The following is an 18,158-nucleotide window of genomic DNA, read 5'->3' as shown; positions in this document are numbered from 1 at the left end:
TTTCTTTCTTTCTTTCTTTCTTTCTTTCTTTCTTTCTTTCTTTCTTTTTAAGATTGTATTTGTTTATTTCTCAGAGATGGAGAGAGAGAGCACAAGCAGGGGGAGCAGCAGGCAGAGGGAGAGGCAGGCTCCACACTCAGCAGGGAGCCCAATGTAGGACTCGATCCCAGGACCCTGGGATCATGACCTGAGCCGAAGGCAGATGCTTAACTGACTGAGCCATCCAGTTGTCCCCCTTTTCCTTTTCCTTTTCCTTTCTTTTCTAAGTTCTTCCTTACTTTCTGGGCTCCACAAAATACTTGTCTTATCCTGTGTTTTCTCTGACTGAGCTCAAGAATCAGTCATTTCTCCACAAAGAGTCTTGATTTGCTTTGCTGGAGAACGGTATTTAGAAATGAAAATCGTGGCAATGGGTTTGCTTGTTGTTACTGGTATAGCACTGCTTCTAGGTTCGCTCAGAGGAAAGAGCCAGGGAATGCATGGATGTATATACATGTTATACATATATATCTAAAGTTACCACCTATGTATGGATGGATGTGTCTTACGTAACCTTAGATCATATATATGTATCTGCCCATGTATCTATGTACCTATGTATCTATATGTATCTCTCCAACTTCTATCTTAAAATAAACTGAGTTCATAAGGCCCATCCAGGCACAGGGTTCATCTTGGCATCTCCCCTTCACTTATTTGTAACTTCTTTCTCTGACAGTGTGACATTATCTACAGTAAATTTCCTTATTTGTTCCACCTTCGTGTACAAATAACTAGTATCAGGAATGGTGTTGGTCATAAAATAAATACAACACTTTAAATTGGAGGTATGGAAGACACACATTTCGTAGCCCCCACACTGGGTCTTGAACCTCAGCTGTGTTCTGTCTCCTTAAGTAATTCCTTTTCAGGCAACAATCATGCATTTTCCAAGTACCATTCCTGAGTAGGCTTATGGCAGATTGTAGAGTTGTTCAATTTTGCAGACTTTGATAAAAAGGCTTATTAGAGGCACTATGAAAATTCACATTAATCAACATATTTTATGCAAAGCAAAATGGAAATAGGAACGGCATCAAACCAAATAGCATGCATGTACATTTCTCATTTCCTAGAAATAATCTAAGTCATTCTTTTGTTAATATCAGAGTAAAAAATATGCAATTGTCATATGGCTGTGTGTGCGAATGCCAGACGCACCCCATCTCCCGCTGTGCCCACTACTGAGCCAGCACACTGAGGAGAATATAAGAAAAGGCCAAGAATGAACTCATTAACCCTCAAACAGGGAAGTAGAATTATAAGTAAATCAAAAGAAGACTGGTTGCTCTTCTTACACAAATTCCGTAAATTTCTGGCCACATTTTATTAAAAATCAATCCAGTCCAATCCAGTCTCCTACCTGATTCAGACCTTCCCTTCACCCCTACCCCACAGAGCTACAAGTGTGACACCTGACCTGGAATCAGGGAGGGAACATGGTCTCTTCTTTGCCTGCCCCACATCTTCTGCGGGGTCTAGTTTCTCCACAGCAGAGGCCACGGTGGAGAGTTGGGAGAAGGGATTGTCTTAGGAAACCTGTCACATTTAAGGGTGGCACTATTGGTGGTTCAGCCTGGATCTGGACCTTTTAGAAGGTGATGGCTTTCTGTAGGGATGACCAGCATTGTAAGCAGCCAGAGACACAAAATTCTGGCTTAGAAGGAATAAGGTTGACTAGCTGGACCATCAGACCTTCTCTTGTTGGGAGTTTGAACTTGAGACAGAGAGGGTTTGTAACAAAACTGAAGGTCAAAATTTACATGGAGAAAATCAGAGAGATTATTTGTGTTGCACTAACAGTAAGGCACCTGCAGTTATCAAACACTATTCTTCAAGGTTCTAGAATCTCTTTTCTTCCAACTCTATACAACCTCACCCAGATTCACAACTTGCACTGTTATGCCCACACAGAGAACATCACTTCAACCAAAGAATCAGAGAGGGTGAGGATTTTTGTCTGGCTTCTTCACTGACTTATCCCACGTGCCTAAAACAGTGCCTGAAACATGGTAAGCAGGGGCTAGGTGAAGGTTACATTGACCATCCATATTTGCATCTCTAACCAGCCAGCCCTCACTCCTGAACTCTAGATGTACACATGCAGCCGTTAGGTGTCTCCACTCAGTTTCAAACTCATTACAACATGCCCAAGATGGACTTGTTGATTTTTCCTTCGAATAGGGTTCTGTGCTAATGCTTCCTGCTTCAGTGAATGTTACCATCAGATGAATCTGAAACCAAGAATCACCCTTGACACTCTCACGTATGTCCTTAAGTCCAAAGTATATGGACAGAGCCTCAGAACAAAGAACAGATGGACCATGTTAAACTTAAGTCCAAAAGCAGTCAAGGCAATGACAACACCTCCAGTATATTCACATTCGAGTTTAGGTACACAGGGTAACACTAGTTATAGACTCCACTCCTTACAGTAAGACACAGCTATGAAAAATTCTTTTTGCTATTCATAAAACTGAAAACCAATTGTCTGTCATACTATCATACTTTTTCCTTAGAACCGTAACAATCCAGTTTCTCAAACTGTGAAAGGATTTAAAGAAAAAAAATTGCCATTCATTAAAAAAAAATTTTGTTCTCTTGGTTACAGAAAGCAAACAGGATAGAGTCCCCACAGCTAAGCAGTAGGTACAGGGCTGGATGTGCTGAGTTCAGGCAAAGCTGAAGGGGGAGATTCTCCCCTAATTTGGGCATGTTTTCCCCAATAAACTTCCCCATTTTTTAAAAAGTTGAGAGATTGTCTTGCAGAATGCTATGAGAAAAAAATGTTATGAAAGTAATACTGAATTAGCACCACTGTCGAATGGTACAACCAACAACTCATCAATGTAGGGAAATCATTTTGTTTGTTCAAAGGCAAGAGAGACTTAAGGTAATTTATAAAACGTCCCGAGTGCCAGTGGAATGAGGCAAAGAACAAGGTCTATGAGTGATCTGGTTTGAGTCAATCATTCATGGAATGACAATTTGGAAGGGTTTAGAGAAACTCTTCTTCCAAGAAAGTCTCAAATTCATAAAACTCACTTTTTATGGACTTACTTGATGAAGGGTGAAGGTGAAGATTTCAGCTGCTGAGAAAGCTGCTCTTGGTTGGTGATAGCTGGTCTATATCCTGAGATGAACCTGTTACCTCCTATTATGCCATACTCTCAGCTATTTACTTCCCAGCACCAAAAAAGGGGCACTACTTCTGGGGGCCAGAGACCAAGACTCTCCTGGTTGTATTAGTTCCTGAGTTAACAAAGTTGTAACAAAGTACCAACACTAGATGCCTTAGAACAGCAGAAATTTATTGTCTCACTCTTCTGGAGCCTGGCAATCCAAAATCAAGGTTCTGTTGGCTTGGTGCCCTGTGAGGATTCTGAGGGAGAGTCTGTTCCAAACCTCTCCCTTAGCTTCCAGGGACAACTGGCAATTCTTGATGCTTCCTAGCTTGTAGATGCCTCACAGTGTCTGCTTCTTCATCACATCCTGTTTTTGTCTTTCTCTCTTCTCCTTTTCATATAAGGACACCAATCAGAGTGGATTAATGTTCACCCTAAATACCTCATCTTAACTTGATTTCATATGCAAATACTCTGTTTCCACATAAGATTACCCTCACAAGTACTAGGGATAAGGGCTTCAATGAGAGTTGAGAGATACAACTGAATGCCCAGAGGACATGAATTCTAAGAGGTTCCTCCTCTGTTTGATGCCCTGATCCCTGACTATTGTCAGTTTAACTCCAAAATTCCAGTTGGCTCTCTCCCCTTTTTGCATTGACTTCTGGATTTCTAGGCCATGTCTAATGCTGATAATTGATATTCCCAAATTTTGAGCCTCTTTAGTGGCCTCTTGGCTTGAACCCTGATCCGAATGGTATTCAGCCTTAGTTGCTTCATCTCTTTGAACTGATCTTAGTGCTGTTCATGTCTTTATTGACATAAGAATTTATGATTAAACAAAGCCCTAACAATGAAGCAATTTCAGAAATAGCCAAGCAAATACTATATAAAGTGACCTCCTGAGATTTAAATTATGGAAAATTATGGGGAGTAATATGTAAATTGACAACTGAAGAGTCATTTCTAACCAGAAGGTGGAGAGTGGCTACAAGTGGAGTCGAGTAACGTCAAAGGATTCCAGTAAACACCATTTCCTAAGCCCCAGCTGCTAATGATTTGATTTTCTTGAGGATATTGATCCTCTGGCCCCTGGGCAGCTCTGTGTTTCCTGGAGCAGCAGGATTCCTGGATGTCTGATGCTTCCAACTCCCTGGGATTCCCAGCTGTTCACCTTGTGTGTTGTGCAAACATCCTTCTCTATGCATGCTACAGTGGAAGAAAGGGTTTGATAGCCCTATAAGTAAAGAGGGGTGATGTATCTGAAAACATTAAGAATCAGCCAGTAATGAGTGGTCTGTCTGGAAGCTTTGAGGATGACAAGTCTGAGAAGAAAGGATTGGTAATCCATTTTCACTTCTTAGCTGTCACGCACTACTTATCTCCTAGAACCTAACTTCTACCCAAATGCCTGAGCTTGCTGTCATCACCGTCACCTACCACTGTCTTATTGCCAATATGGTTGCCATTTTTTCATTAAAATTTTTTTAAAGTTGTGATCAAAAACACATGACATAAATGTACCATCGCATTCATTTTTAAGAGTACTACAGTTCGGTAGTGTTAAGTACATTCACCTTGTTGTACTAAAGACCTCCAGGACTTCTTTTTTTTTTTTTTTTTTTAAAGATTTTATTTATTTATTTGAGAGAGAGACAGTGAGAGAGAGCATGAGCGAGGAGAAGGTCAGAGAGAGAAGCAGACTCCCCCATGGAGCTGGGAGCCCGATGCGGGACTCGATCCCGGGACTCCGGGATCATGACCTGAGCCGAAGGCATTCCTCCAACCAACTGAGCCACCCAGGTGTCCCCCTCCAGGACTTCTTAATCTTGTAGAACTAAAACTCTGTAGACATTGAACTTCCCCTGGCTCCCTCCCCTGGCTCCCTGCAGCCACCATTCTACCTCCTGTTTCTGTAAACTAGACTCCTCTAGGAATGCCGAGAAGTGGAATCATATAGCTCTTCTTTGTTTGTCACTGGCTTACATCACTGACTACAATGTCCTCGAGGTCTATCAATGCTGTAGCATGTGTCAGAGTTTCCTTCCTTTTTAAGGCTGAATAATATTCCATTGTATGTATACAACACATTTTCTTCACCCATTCACCTGCTAATGGACCTCTGAGTTGCTTCCACCTCTTGGCTATTGTGAATAATTTTGCAACAAACTTGGGTTTGCAAATATCTCTTCAAGACCCAGATTTCAATTCTTTTCGATGTATACCCAGAAGTTCTATTGCTGGATCATAACTATTTTTAATTTTTTTGAAGAGCTTCATACTGTTTTCCAAGGTGGCTGCACATTCCCAGGAATAGTGCACAACTGTTCCAATTTCTCCATATCCTTGCCAATACTTTTTATTTTCTAGTTTTTTAATAGTGGCAATTGTAATGACTGCAAGATTGTATCTCATTGTGGTTCTGATGACTAGCAAAGCTGCACATCTTTTCATATAGTTCTTGGCCATTCTTATATCTTCTTTGGAGAAATGTGCAAAGTCCTTTGCTACCTGTTTTGTTGTTGTTGAATTGTAGAATTCTTTATACATTTGGATATTATCAGATATATGATTCGAAAATGTTTTCTCCCATTCCAGAGAGTGCCTTTTCACCATGTTGATTGTTTTCTTTTTATGCACAAATGTTTTTAGGTTTGATGTAGTCTCATTTGTCTATTCCTTCTTTTGTTATGGGTACTTTTGATGTCATATCCAATAAGTAATGACTTATTATGACTTCCCAATTTCAATGTCATGAAGCTTTTTTGTAATGTTTTCTTCTAGGAGTATTAGTTGTAGGTCTTACATTAAATTCTTTAATCCATTTTGAGTTACTTTTTGTATATGATATAAGGTAAGGGTCCAATCTGCATGTGGACATCCGGTTTTCCCAGCATCACTAATTAAAGAGATTTTCTTTTTCTCATTGTTTGGTTTTGACACCCTTGTTGAAAATCATTTGACCACAGACATGAGGGTTTATTTCTGGGCTCTCTTTCTTCTGTTCTACTGATCTATAAGTCTGTCTTTATGTCAGTACCATGTTGTTTAATTATCAAAACTTTGAGATATGTTTTGGGATGAGGGAGTATGAGGTCTCAGCTTTTGAATGTCAGCATCGCAGTTTGTCCTTTTTGTGCCTTTGTTTGTTTGTTTATTTGGCTGTTTGGGGATCTTTGAGAGGCTACATGAATTTTAGGATTTTTTTTTCCCATTTCTGCCAAAAAGTACATTAGGATTTTGATAGGGATTGCTTTGAATCTGTGAATCACATTGGGTAGCATGGATACTTTAACAATATTAATTCTTCAGTCCATGAACACAGATGTCTTTTCATTTATTTGTGTCTTCTGTAATTTCTTTCAATGATATTTTATCATTTTTAGTGTAGAAATCTTTTATGTTGGGGCACCTGGGTGGCTCAGTGGGTTAAAGCCTCTGCCTTCGGCTCAGGTCATGATCCCAGGGTCCTGGGATCGAGCCCCGCATCAGGATCTCTGCTCAGCAGAGAGCCTGCTTCCCCCCTCTCTCTCTCTGCCTGCCTCTCTGCCTACTTGTGATCTCTGTCTGTCAAATAAATAAATAAAATCTTTAAAAAAAAAAGAAATCTTTTATGTCTTTGGTTAAGGTTACACCTTAATATTTCATTCTTCCTGATGTTATTACAGATAGAAGTGTTTTCTATGGTGGCATTTTTTCAGCTCTCTGAAATCTGAGATTGTTGACCACATTCTCCTTCTTGGAATATTTTTACCTTTGGATTTGATGACAAACATTCTGGACTTTCCTCCTCCTTCTTGGGCTATGACTTCTCAATCATATTTCAGGCTCCTCCTTATGGCTTATACGATTCATGTGTTGTTCCTCAAGAACCATGGTAAATTTAGGACTTCTAAAGGCTTAAATTACCACCTGCATGTTAACTTTTGCTCCTCCCTAATAATGTCTTTCAGCCCTAAGATTCTACCTAAGCTTTAAACCTTCTATCTACCCACAGACATTGTCCCATGAATATCTCTCAGGGATCTCATGGCAAATGTGGCCAGCTCCCTCCCCCTAAATATAACAAACCAACCCCCCCCCCCCGCCCCTTTCTTCCTTCTCTTGCTCTCTCCATCTTGGCATACCTCTGGTAATCTAGAAAACCAGGTGACACTCTGGTCACCTACCTTTGCTCTTCTTTTACTTCCAACTAATCACCAAATCTTACCTCTGTATTCCACCACCCCTATATGTTCCCTTGTCTCAATTGCTTTTCGTTGAGGCAGCGATCACCGCCCAGCTCAGGACCAATGGTCCTAATCATCAGTCTAGGGCCTCTTCAGTCCATTTCCCATGCTGACGCTGGAATGTAGGGGGTGTTATGTCACTCTTGGGCTTAAATGCCTTTCAGACAATACCTAAATGCTCATTCACCACTCACAGCTTTTCACCTGCAGTTCCCTGCTCATTTTTCCAACACACCATTTCTCCCTTGCTCAACACTTGAACCACAGTAAACTTCTAGTGGTCTCCAGAAAACCACTGTTGTCACTTGGCCAAAGAAAAAACTTGCTGTTCACTTGGTCCTGAGTGCGCTTCCTCATGCCACTTTTTCCTAATCCCCTTCACCTGGACAGGCATTACTTCAGATTTCAGTCTACACCATCCTTGTGAATAAACACCTCTGATTTCATCATTAAAGTTGTGTGTGTCTCCTGTGTGTCCCCAAGCCTCTCATAGCATCTGTTTGCATGTCACTTTCTCCCACCACCTCACAAGCACCTTAAGGCAGGAATAATACGTTGGTCATCATTATGTCCCTTGCCCCAACAAAACATCTGAACCACAGAAGAAAAGTAGTCAGACCCCAGGATTATGAAACAGGTAGATCTCATCTCTGAGTAGTAGCATCCCATCTATAAAAGGGATACCTCATATGACCTTAGCCTATGCCATTATGTATTTGAATCACGCAGCCTTCTTCCTTCACCCATCCCCCACACTGATTCCTGGCTCCCTACACTATATCCTGATTATAATTTGACCCTCAGTCTCTTCCCACAGGAAGAGAAGATGATAATCCACAAATGTAAGCACATCGTCCAACCTATTTTCTAGATATGCATCTCAAAATGAATGAAGGAACTGGTTCTCTGAGGATGCATCATGATGTCCTTTGGTGAGGACACTGGATTAGAATCAGAGAGCCCATGTTATTCCAACTTAGGCACCTACAAATTGTATGAACTTGGGCGAGAAATGTCCTCTTTTGAACGTTAGTTTCTGCGTCTTTAATATGCAGCATAAAATCCAAAAATTTAATATGGAGCACCTTGCATGAGGTTGTTTCAATGGGTGATATTTAGGATCACAGAGTTATGTCACTCCTTTATGTTATACTAGGTTGAATGAATTCACTCATGGGTAAAATACTGAGAAGACTGAAGGCCTGACCCAGATCAGGAGACGGCAACCAGTGCTGAGCTGAGTGGCATACTGCCCAACACTTATCTTTGTGCAACTGTCTTCCCTCTGTAAAGACCTTCATAGAGACACCAAGTGGAGATGAAAATGAAGGCTCCCAGGTAAGGTTAAAGAGAAATAGTCCCCTAGACCTCATATTTTAAAGGAATATAATTTTTTAAAAACTTAGAGTCATAAGATAGAAAGGCTCCTTCACATGTCCATCCCCACTAATAGTGGACACTGCCAAAGACCAAACATTATCAAATTTGAACCAGGATTCAAATGAACCTTGATATAGCACTGGGGAAACAGTTTTAATTTCAGAGTTTTGAATTTAATCTAAATAGATTATCTATACTTCCCTTTTCAACGATTCTTTCCCTGAGGCTTCTCTGTGGGGTTTTTTTCCTCATAGTTTAATGAATTTTACACTGCTTGAAAGAAAACCCTTTATATCTGTCTTGCACTGAATTTGCAAAAATCATTAAAGCTGTGAGGATTTTCTTCATTTTTGAAGTTTTCAAAACTCCACTTTTATCCTCCAGTGTCTTTGCTACATGACTGAGGACCAAGGGCACTGTTTCCTACTACTGTTTGGAGGACAGCACTGGGTCAAGGAAATTTTTAGCTTGTATGCAAACTGATTTGGCTTCTCAATAGCCAAATTACCCATTCACAATCTCATTTCTAGTCAATTTTCTGATCTTGTGTAGAAAACCATTATATGCCTGTATCTTTATTTATATCTGAACCTATATCTTTATCTATCTCCATCTCCAGGGCCTGTGTTGGGTACTATGGCCTGCATACTTCATAGTCTGTCTTTGTTCAGTACAAACTTATTTTTCATCCTTTATCCTTTCACCAACTAATCTGTAGTTTCTTACAGTTCAGTAAGAGTTTCTTATAGTCAGGATGGTGAAAAGAGAAGCATGGTCTTTATTTAATTAGGTATGAGAGCCATGAAATGATCGTTACTGCTTTATTGCTGCCGGGAATCAGTTGAGTCTTATATGCAACACACAGGGAAAACAAAAGATGAATTTCATATGGAGCAGCATTAGTACAGTTTCTTAGAACATTATTTCTCTTGAAGAATGACAAAAAGAAAACTACCTTAGTGGCTTTCAAGGCACAGTCCTTGTGATACTGGCTGGAGGTGAGCCTGGTGGGAACGTGTACTTTAGAAACTCTCAAAATGTGTCCGCAAGGAGTCCTTTTTAGTGTGCCCCTCTGAATCCCATTAAAAAACAACAACAACAAAACTTTGGCATAAGGGAAGTTGCACTGCCACCTAGAATGTGCAGATTTCCAGCAAAAAGTATTGTAGTTGGCATTTGAGTTAGCGCATCTGGTCTTACATTGAGTGCATGAATGAGTCCCTCTAGGCTTCCTGAAGTGTTAAAAAAAAAATGGCGGCCAGCTCCACACTTTCTCCTGAAAAGTTCGGCAGGTTGGCAGTCCCCAGGTGGTAACAGCTGTCTCAAAGGCCAAGGAGGTGACCAGAAAGCAACAGGAAAAAGCTATGTAGCATGCTTGTACTTAAGAAGAATGTGATTCCAGGAGTCCACCAACAATGGGTCATGCAGACTGCGCCTGGCCTCAAGGAGCTTCTCCCTGAAGGGCTCTGGTGTCCTTTGCCATCTGGCAACCTGAATGGATCACTTTCCTGACTCTAGATTTGGTCCCACTGCTCCCCCTTCGTCACAGGGTTAGACTCATAATCTGTGCTCTTTCCATTAATTTCATATCTTGAATGTTTTCCTAATTCCCTACTTCACGTCCTCCTGCTTCTCTTCCGTTCTATTGTCTTCCCGTAACTTTTAGCTCCCTCCTATCCCATCCATCTTCAGGGTCATATCTCCTCCTCTGCTGAGCATGAGAACAGACTTTCTCCTTCTAACAGCTTTGTTTAGTGTTTCATACTTAACCTCTTCATTTTAGAGGTGACTTGCACTGGTTACTATTACTCTTGAAAAATGTCTACGAACCAACATTTACATGTTAACACAATTTTTTTTTTTTTACCACAACCATAGTAAAATATGTTAAAAGTCTCTAGAGGCCTCACTGAAATGTGATATATTGCAAGCATCTTGTGTCATTGTCTGAAGAGGCTCATTGTTCCAGAAGGTCACTTGGAGAAGAGGGTTCTTGGGCAGCATCTGCCATATTTGGAGTGAATGGTAAGCATTTGAGCTCTTACCTGCTGCAAAAGTCCTAACTCCAGTGGCTCTGATTAGATCATCTGCTTTTCCAGGGAAAACGAGAACTATTTTGGATACTTCTAATGATTGGTTTGCTTAATTCACCTCCATTCCTCAGAAAACTGCCTCTCACAGCAATGGTTATTTCATGAATATCATAATGTTTCTGTCATCTAAAATATAATCATATTATATCACTTATATATGAGTAATTAACAGTCCAATGAGTGAGCCTCCACAAAAGGTATGACTCATGTTTGGTATTTATATAGCTTTTCTGTGACTCAGTAATAGAGCCTGGGCTTTAGGCCCTAATTGCCTGGATGCAAATCCTAACTCAGCCATGTATTAGCTGTGTAGCCTTAAGTAAGTTACTTAACTTCTCTGTGCCTTAGTTTCTCCATCTGTACGATGGATATATTAAGAATGCCTACATTATACGGCTGCTGTGAAATTCAGATTAGTGAAAATATATAGCACCTGGCACTTGAATGAGTCTGACAAATATTACTGGAGCTGTAAGAAACTACAGATTAGTTGGTGAAAGGATAAAGGATGAAAAATAAGTTTGTACTGAACAAAGACAGACTGTGAAGTATGCAATGTTGTCTGGAACTTAAAATGTTAAGAAAATCAAATGCTTTTTACATCTTTCTCATTCTGTTCTCTATCTCAGAAAAATAAAAATAGAGTGTTTGCATTTAAACCCATAAGGACTGAAGCTGCACACAGAAAACTAAATAAATGAATAATGTAGGTAACATTTTTATTGGCGGTCTGAAAGATGCTATGAGAGACAGGCTAACGTTTCAGGTATCCACATGATTATATGCATGTGTGTATTGAAGTGCATGCGTGTGTGGGGGTGGGGTGGGGTATATTCTTGTAACTATGTAGATAAGCCCCACTTCAAAGGCCAAGAGCATTGGAAATAAGGGGGGGGAGATATAAAAAAATGATACAATTCATAAAAACTCATGAAACGAAATATGCTTATACAAAATGGAAGAAAATGAAATAGGACATTTTAATTTAATCTGATAATATTTGATGAGTTTCAAGTATGAATCAGTAGGTGAATTTAATAGATAGGTAGTGTTAGTCCAATCATGGCCAAAGAATAATGTGAAAAGTACTAATGAAAATGAGTCTGTTGTTTTATTTATGGTTGGGATTTTCAGTGTTCAAAGATCTCTAAATATTCAAAGAAGATATTTCAAATTGCAGGCTGGCATAATTGGATAATCAGCTCTGGTGTACAGGATTTCCAGAAATACAAAACATCACTAATATACCACAAGCGTTTAAATAAAAGCCGTTTTGTAACTAATGATAGATGCTCAAAACAAAGCACCATACAGTTTATTAAAACTGGAGAGTCCAAGAAGAAAGTCGGATGTCAATTAAAGTCTTGATTTTTAATTATTGTTGTTTTTTATCTTGGGGGTCCCATAAAAAGTATATATATACATTATATATATTATATATAATATCAACACATCAAATATTAGTATATTTGAATTCATAAACTTGAAAAGAAATTGCCATATGGATTTATTTTACTTCTTTCTGGTGGAAAAACTATTCTACAAATGTGGGCTGGAATTATATGGAATTTTAGTTGGCCAGTGGTTATTTAAGACTATATTGAACCTGGCTGTATCACCAGTTTTAAAAAAAACAGACCATTTTTCATTTTATCCATACAATACATATTTTAATGTCCTCTACTAGAGGACATTAAAAGTCTATGCAGAGTGAACATGGCACACAGGAAAACCCACATCTAAATACCAGATTTGTAAAGCAAGGACTAATGTGGTTATACAACAGCAGATTTTTATTAGTTATGTGGATTGATGAGGTTAGTTTCAATTCTGAACTCACTAATTATGTATTTCCATAACTAGAAGCTGCATAAAGCATTTGCATCTATGGCATAAAGGAAGTTCCCAACTCTCATTTGAATAACCTGTCACTGTTGCTGCAAACTGAAAAGGTCTGGAAGAAATAATTTCCACTATGCCCAGAGGGCCATTTTGCTTGTGTAGTTAAAAGGACAGGAAAGCACTTAAATCCTTCCTTGATATGCTCACAGTGGGCATCCTTTTTATCAAATATATATTTTTTCTTTTATGACTGCCCTTGGTTAAAAGCACAGACTTTGGAGATAAAAAATACAAAGATAAAATGCCTAAAGTGACTTTAAGATATGCAAATGACAGTAAAACCATTTAAATACGTTATGTGTTTGCCTTCATTAAAAAGACAACTCAGATGCAATTTGAAAGTTCTGAATGGATAGGGCCTCCCTTGAATTCCAGGTAAGACTTGTTTTGTAGCCTTGATTCTTTGTTAACCTCCCATTTATTATTTCTGCAGTGCTGGGGAGGGCGATTCAAGAATATTTTAACCCCCTTCTCAGGCAAAGGAAACAAAAGCAAAGATAAGCTACTGGAACTACATCAAACTAAAAAGCTTCTCCATGGCAAAGGAAATCATCAACAAAATGAAAAGGCAACTTACTGAATGGTAGAGGATATTTGCAAATGATCTATGGAATAAGGGGTTAAATACAAAATATATACAGAACTTCTACAACTCAACACCCCCCAAAACCCAAACAATCTGGTTAAAAAATGGGCAGAGAAGCTGAATAGACATTTTCCCAAAGAAGACATCCAGATGGCCAAAAGACACATGAAAAGATGCTCAACATCACTCATCAAGACCATGCAAATCAAAACCACAATGAGACATCACTGAACACCAGTCAGAATGGCTGAAATAAAAAACACAACAAACAACAAGTGTTGGTGAGGATGTGAAGAAAAAGGAAGCCTTGTCCACTGTTGGTGGGAATGCAAACAAGTTCACGCACTGTGGAAAACAATATGGAGGCTCCTCAAAAATTTAAAAATAGAATTAACATAGGATCCAGTAATTCCATTACTGGGTATCTACCCAAAGAAAACAAAAACCCTACTTCAAAAGGATATATGTGACCCTATGTTTATTGTAGCACTTACAGTAGTTAAAATATGGAAGCAACCCAAGTGTCCATCGATAGATGAATGGATAAAGAAGAAGTGGTATATGTATACAAATATATATACATATGTGTATGTGTATGTATGTTTATATATATAAATATATATTTATATATAAGTATAAATATATAAAATATATTATATATAATTTAATTTAATATTTTACATTAATATAAAATATTAATATAATTAATTTAATTTAATATTTTATATATAAATATATAATTTATATATAAATATGTATACAATTTTATATATATATGTATAATGGGATATTACTCAGGCAGAAAAAGGATGAGATCTTTCCATTTGTGACAATAGGGATGGAGTTAGAGGGTATCATGATAAGTGAAATAAGTCAGACGGGGAATGACAAACACCGTATAATTTCACTTGTATGTGGAAGCTAAAAAACAAAACAAATGAACAGATAAACAGATAAAACCAAAAACCAAAAACAAACAAACAAAAAAACAGAAACAGACTAATAAGTACAGAGAACCAACTGGTTGTTGCCAGGGAAGAGGTGGGGGAGAGCAAAATAAGTGAAGGAGATTAAGAGGTGCAAACTTCCAGTTATAAAATAAATAAGCCATGAGGATGAAGAGTAGAGCATAGGGAATACAGTCAATAATATTGTAATTACTTTGTATAGTGACAGATGGTAGCTACATTATGTTGAGCTTTGCATAATATATAGAATTACTGAGCCACTACGTTGAACACCTGAAACCAATGTAACATTGACTGTCAACTATATTTTAATAAAAAAAGAATACCTTATCCAGCGTCCTCTTCTCACACCAACTCTACTTCTCAAAGGGTCTCTACTCTTTGACACAGCCAAATATTTAAGCCAAAGTTCTTCCATGCAACAGAAACTGTGAGAATGGTCCATCACGCCTGTCATCTTTCTGCCATCAGTCATATAACCTTCACACATTTTCATTTCCATTTTTTGGGAGTATGATTATCAATGTTATAATATCCAATCTGTTTTCACACATAACTGGGCACAGAGCTAATCATTTATTCTATTCCATTTCTTATAATGACTATGGGCACCAAGACTAAATTCTCTTTTAGTGTCTAGAGGTCAGGCAAGTTGATGCTTAATATTTTTATGATGATGATCAAGAGTATTACACATAATTATGCAAAATGGCAATCTGGCCTTGAGGCATTTCGTTTTCAAACAACCTTCATGTAATGGCAGAAGGAGAAGAGTATGGCCAATCCAATTTCCTGTAGTATGTCCATCTTACTTTTACTCAAAATAGTAATATGAAAATATTCCTAGAATAATTATAGAGCAATAAAAAACTTTCTCTGTTGATAATGGATAAATATTAAACAAAAGAAAATTTTGCCAACTTAGACTGCCTTAACTTATTAAAATCTTTTTTTTTTTTTTTTACTTTGAAGCTCTAATTCCTTTAACAGTATCTGTAAGCACATTTCACCCGTATATTCTTAAATGCAGATTTGAAGAATTCCCCACACATTACTTACTTGTTTAAGCTTCTTTAGATCTTCATCAAGTTCTAAGTTGTCCAAAATAACAGCAACAAACAAACTCAGGAGGATCTATAAAATGGTTAAATAACAATGAAAAAACCCACATGCTGTAAGTATCAAAATATTTTATATATATACATATATATATATGATATAGACTGTCTACCTAAAATATATACTACATAGAATGCATTAAATGAAAAATGAACATGCAGTTCTGAAGCATTGCATAGGGATTTTAAGGTATTTATCACAAATTTGTTAAAGGAAATGCATATGTTAACTGAAATAAACTATATAAAAATTAATTTGCTTTATGAAACTGACTTAAAATGGAAATTAAGAAAAAAGTTTTTATAACTCCACAGTCCCACTTCTGAGACTATATCTAAAGAACATAATTCGGAGTATTAAAAAGCTTTATATACAAAGGTGCTTGGTAGTTATTTGTAATAATGAAATACTAGAAACAGTATCTAACCTTACATAAGTAGGTAATGCAGTTATGCAGATCTCTATTATAAAATTCACACAGCCATTAAAAATCCCCATTGTGGTAGCTAGTCTCCAAGAGGGCCCCCTGGTGTTATGAGGCTAGGTGATAAAGCACTGTGCTTTTCAGCTTGCTCTCTCTTGGATCACCCACTCTGGTGGAAGCCTGGTGCCATGTCATGAGGACACTCAAACGGCCCTATGGTGAGGTCCATGTGGTGATGAGACAAGGCCTCCTGCCCTGTGAGTGATCCATCTTGGAAATGGACCCTCCTGCCCTTGTCAAGCCTCCATTTGACTGCAGTCCCACCAACATCTTGACTGCAAACTGATGAGACATTCTGAGCTAGAAACATCCAGCTCATCCTGTCCCAGATTCCTGACCTGTAGAAAATATGTGAGAAATAAATGTTTATCCTTGTAAGCTCTTATTGTCCATAATTTGTTATATAGCAAGATAACGAATGCACTCATGAATTTAATAACATTAAAAAAATCCTCACATTACAATATTAAATAAGAGTGTACAGGGTAGAAGTGCATGGAGGTACAAAAAAGAACAATAGAGTGAATGTTAGAAGGAGGTACTGTAAAATGTTAATGGTGCCTGTCTCTATGAAAAACAGACTTCCCCCTTTTATTTGTATTTCACCACGTTTCACAAATTAAGTAAAAAAGTCATCACTTTTCTTTTTTCTTGGAATGGGTAAATCAGGTAAAAAAAAGAAAGCAACAAAAAAGTAAAATTAAAAAAAATATATTTAATTTGTAGTCCTTCTCAAGTTTGAATTCTCTAAAGTTCCGTATTTGTTTGGTAAATCTTTTTCATTCCTAATTTATGTTCTTCCTTTCAATTTCCCTCTTAAGAAATTACTCCCATTTGTTAATATTAGATGGTTAAGCATGAAGGTATGAAAGTTAAGACAATTTAGTCATAACCTTTGAGTACCAGAGAGATTTATTATGCAAAAAATAATGGCTAGCTCTTTTCCAAGTTCAATGAGTATATAAAAAGGGGGAAAAGAGCCTCCACATATTATTAAATTTTGACAATATATGCTTGCCTTGGGACAAGTGCCAACACCCTTCTGTTTAAAAGCCTTGTCGTTTGGGATCCTACCAGAACTTAAAGAAGATACGGAATGGTCTAGATGAGAAACTTACTGATGTCACCATGCCTGCCACACCACGGACATCTAGGCACTGATATATTCAGCCTTCCTCTGACCAGACATTATTCTCAGTGGGACCATTCAAAGTCCCCTTTAAGTTTAGTCCCCTTGCATGGCCTTGATATTCTCATCAACAGCAGTGTCAATGGAGGAGGACGCCATTTCCATCACTCATCGGGTACTTGTCCAGGCCCTGTTCTGTCCTAATTTAACCAGTTTTCCTATTTGCCCAGTAAAGGGTAGACCCAAATCTAAAAAGAAAAAAAATTTCCCTTATGATAAGAGGGAAAGTCCCTTTTCTTAAATCATTTCCTTTAGAAAACTTGTCATCTTCTGGAAAGTCTTCCTCTGTCCCTTTGAGATGTAGATATACCTTTTTCTTTTTCTTTTTTTTAATTTTTTTTAATATTTTATTTATTTATTTGACGGACAAAGATCACAAGTAGGCAGAGAAGCAGGCAGAGATAGAGGAGGAAGCAGGCTCCCTGCTGAGCAGAGAGCCTGATGTGGGGCTCGATCCCAGGACCCTGGGATCATGACCTGAGCTGAAGGCAGAGGCTTTAACCCACTGAGCCACCCAGGCGCCTGTAGATATACCTTTTTCAAAGCAAAATAAGTCTCACTTATTTTACAGCCCAGGAACAGTTTTCTTGGGTGGGGGGGCAATCTCTCTGACACGTAAACATCAGGCAGACAGCACCCTATCTGTCTCCCCTTTTCCCTTTTCATGTGGGGGTGGGGGGGAGAGAGGAGAGGTGGGAGTGTCATTTAGCAACCCGGCACCATGTCACAAAACCACCTACTTGTCTGGAAGATATCTGTTTTCTTTTTCTTCGGGATGAAGATAATTAGCTACCACAGATGGCCACCCCAATCACCAGGTGAATTTGGGGGGGGGGACGCTAACAAATGTTGCTGTCAAGTCCTAGGTGAGGCCTGGTTATTTTCATCCTGTGGACACAGACGTAACGTGGGGATACCTGCACAAGGTGAGATGGCTTTGTCTGTGTGGTCTCTTCTGCAGGTTGCCTGGGATGCCCACCACAGTCTGGACTGGGGCTGTCAAGAATGAAACTGTTTTCTTTCTCATCTACCTTGGTGGAGAGG

At 38.5% G+C, this 18,158-nt stretch overlaps 1 protein-coding gene across 4 annotated transcripts in view; it reads right to left on the bottom strand.

The window, feature by feature from the left end:
- NALCN (sodium leak channel, non-selective) overlaps positions 1–18,158 on the bottom strand; it is a 303,765-nt gene that overhangs the window by 93,830 nt on the left and 191,777 nt on the right. For all 4 annotated transcript variants that reach the window (XM_032881092.1, XM_032881089.1, XM_032881090.1 and 1 more), the window contains one exon: positions 15,382–15,456. In XM_032881092.1, the coding sequence (XP_032736983.1) occupies positions 15,382–15,456 (75 nt within the window). The remainder of the gene's footprint in view (positions 1–15,381; positions 15,457–18,158) is intronic.

This window comes from Lontra canadensis, unplaced genomic scaffold (assembly GCF_010015895.1).
Source record: "Lontra canadensis isolate GAN:19392208 unplaced genomic scaffold, GSC_riverotter_1.0 scaffold73, whole genome shotgun sequence".
Classification (NCBI taxonomy): domain Eukaryota; kingdom Metazoa; phylum Chordata; class Mammalia; order Carnivora; family Mustelidae; genus Lontra; species Lontra canadensis.
Note: the sequence above shows the minus strand (reverse complement) of the source record. Positions and strands in the feature narration are given on the sequence as shown.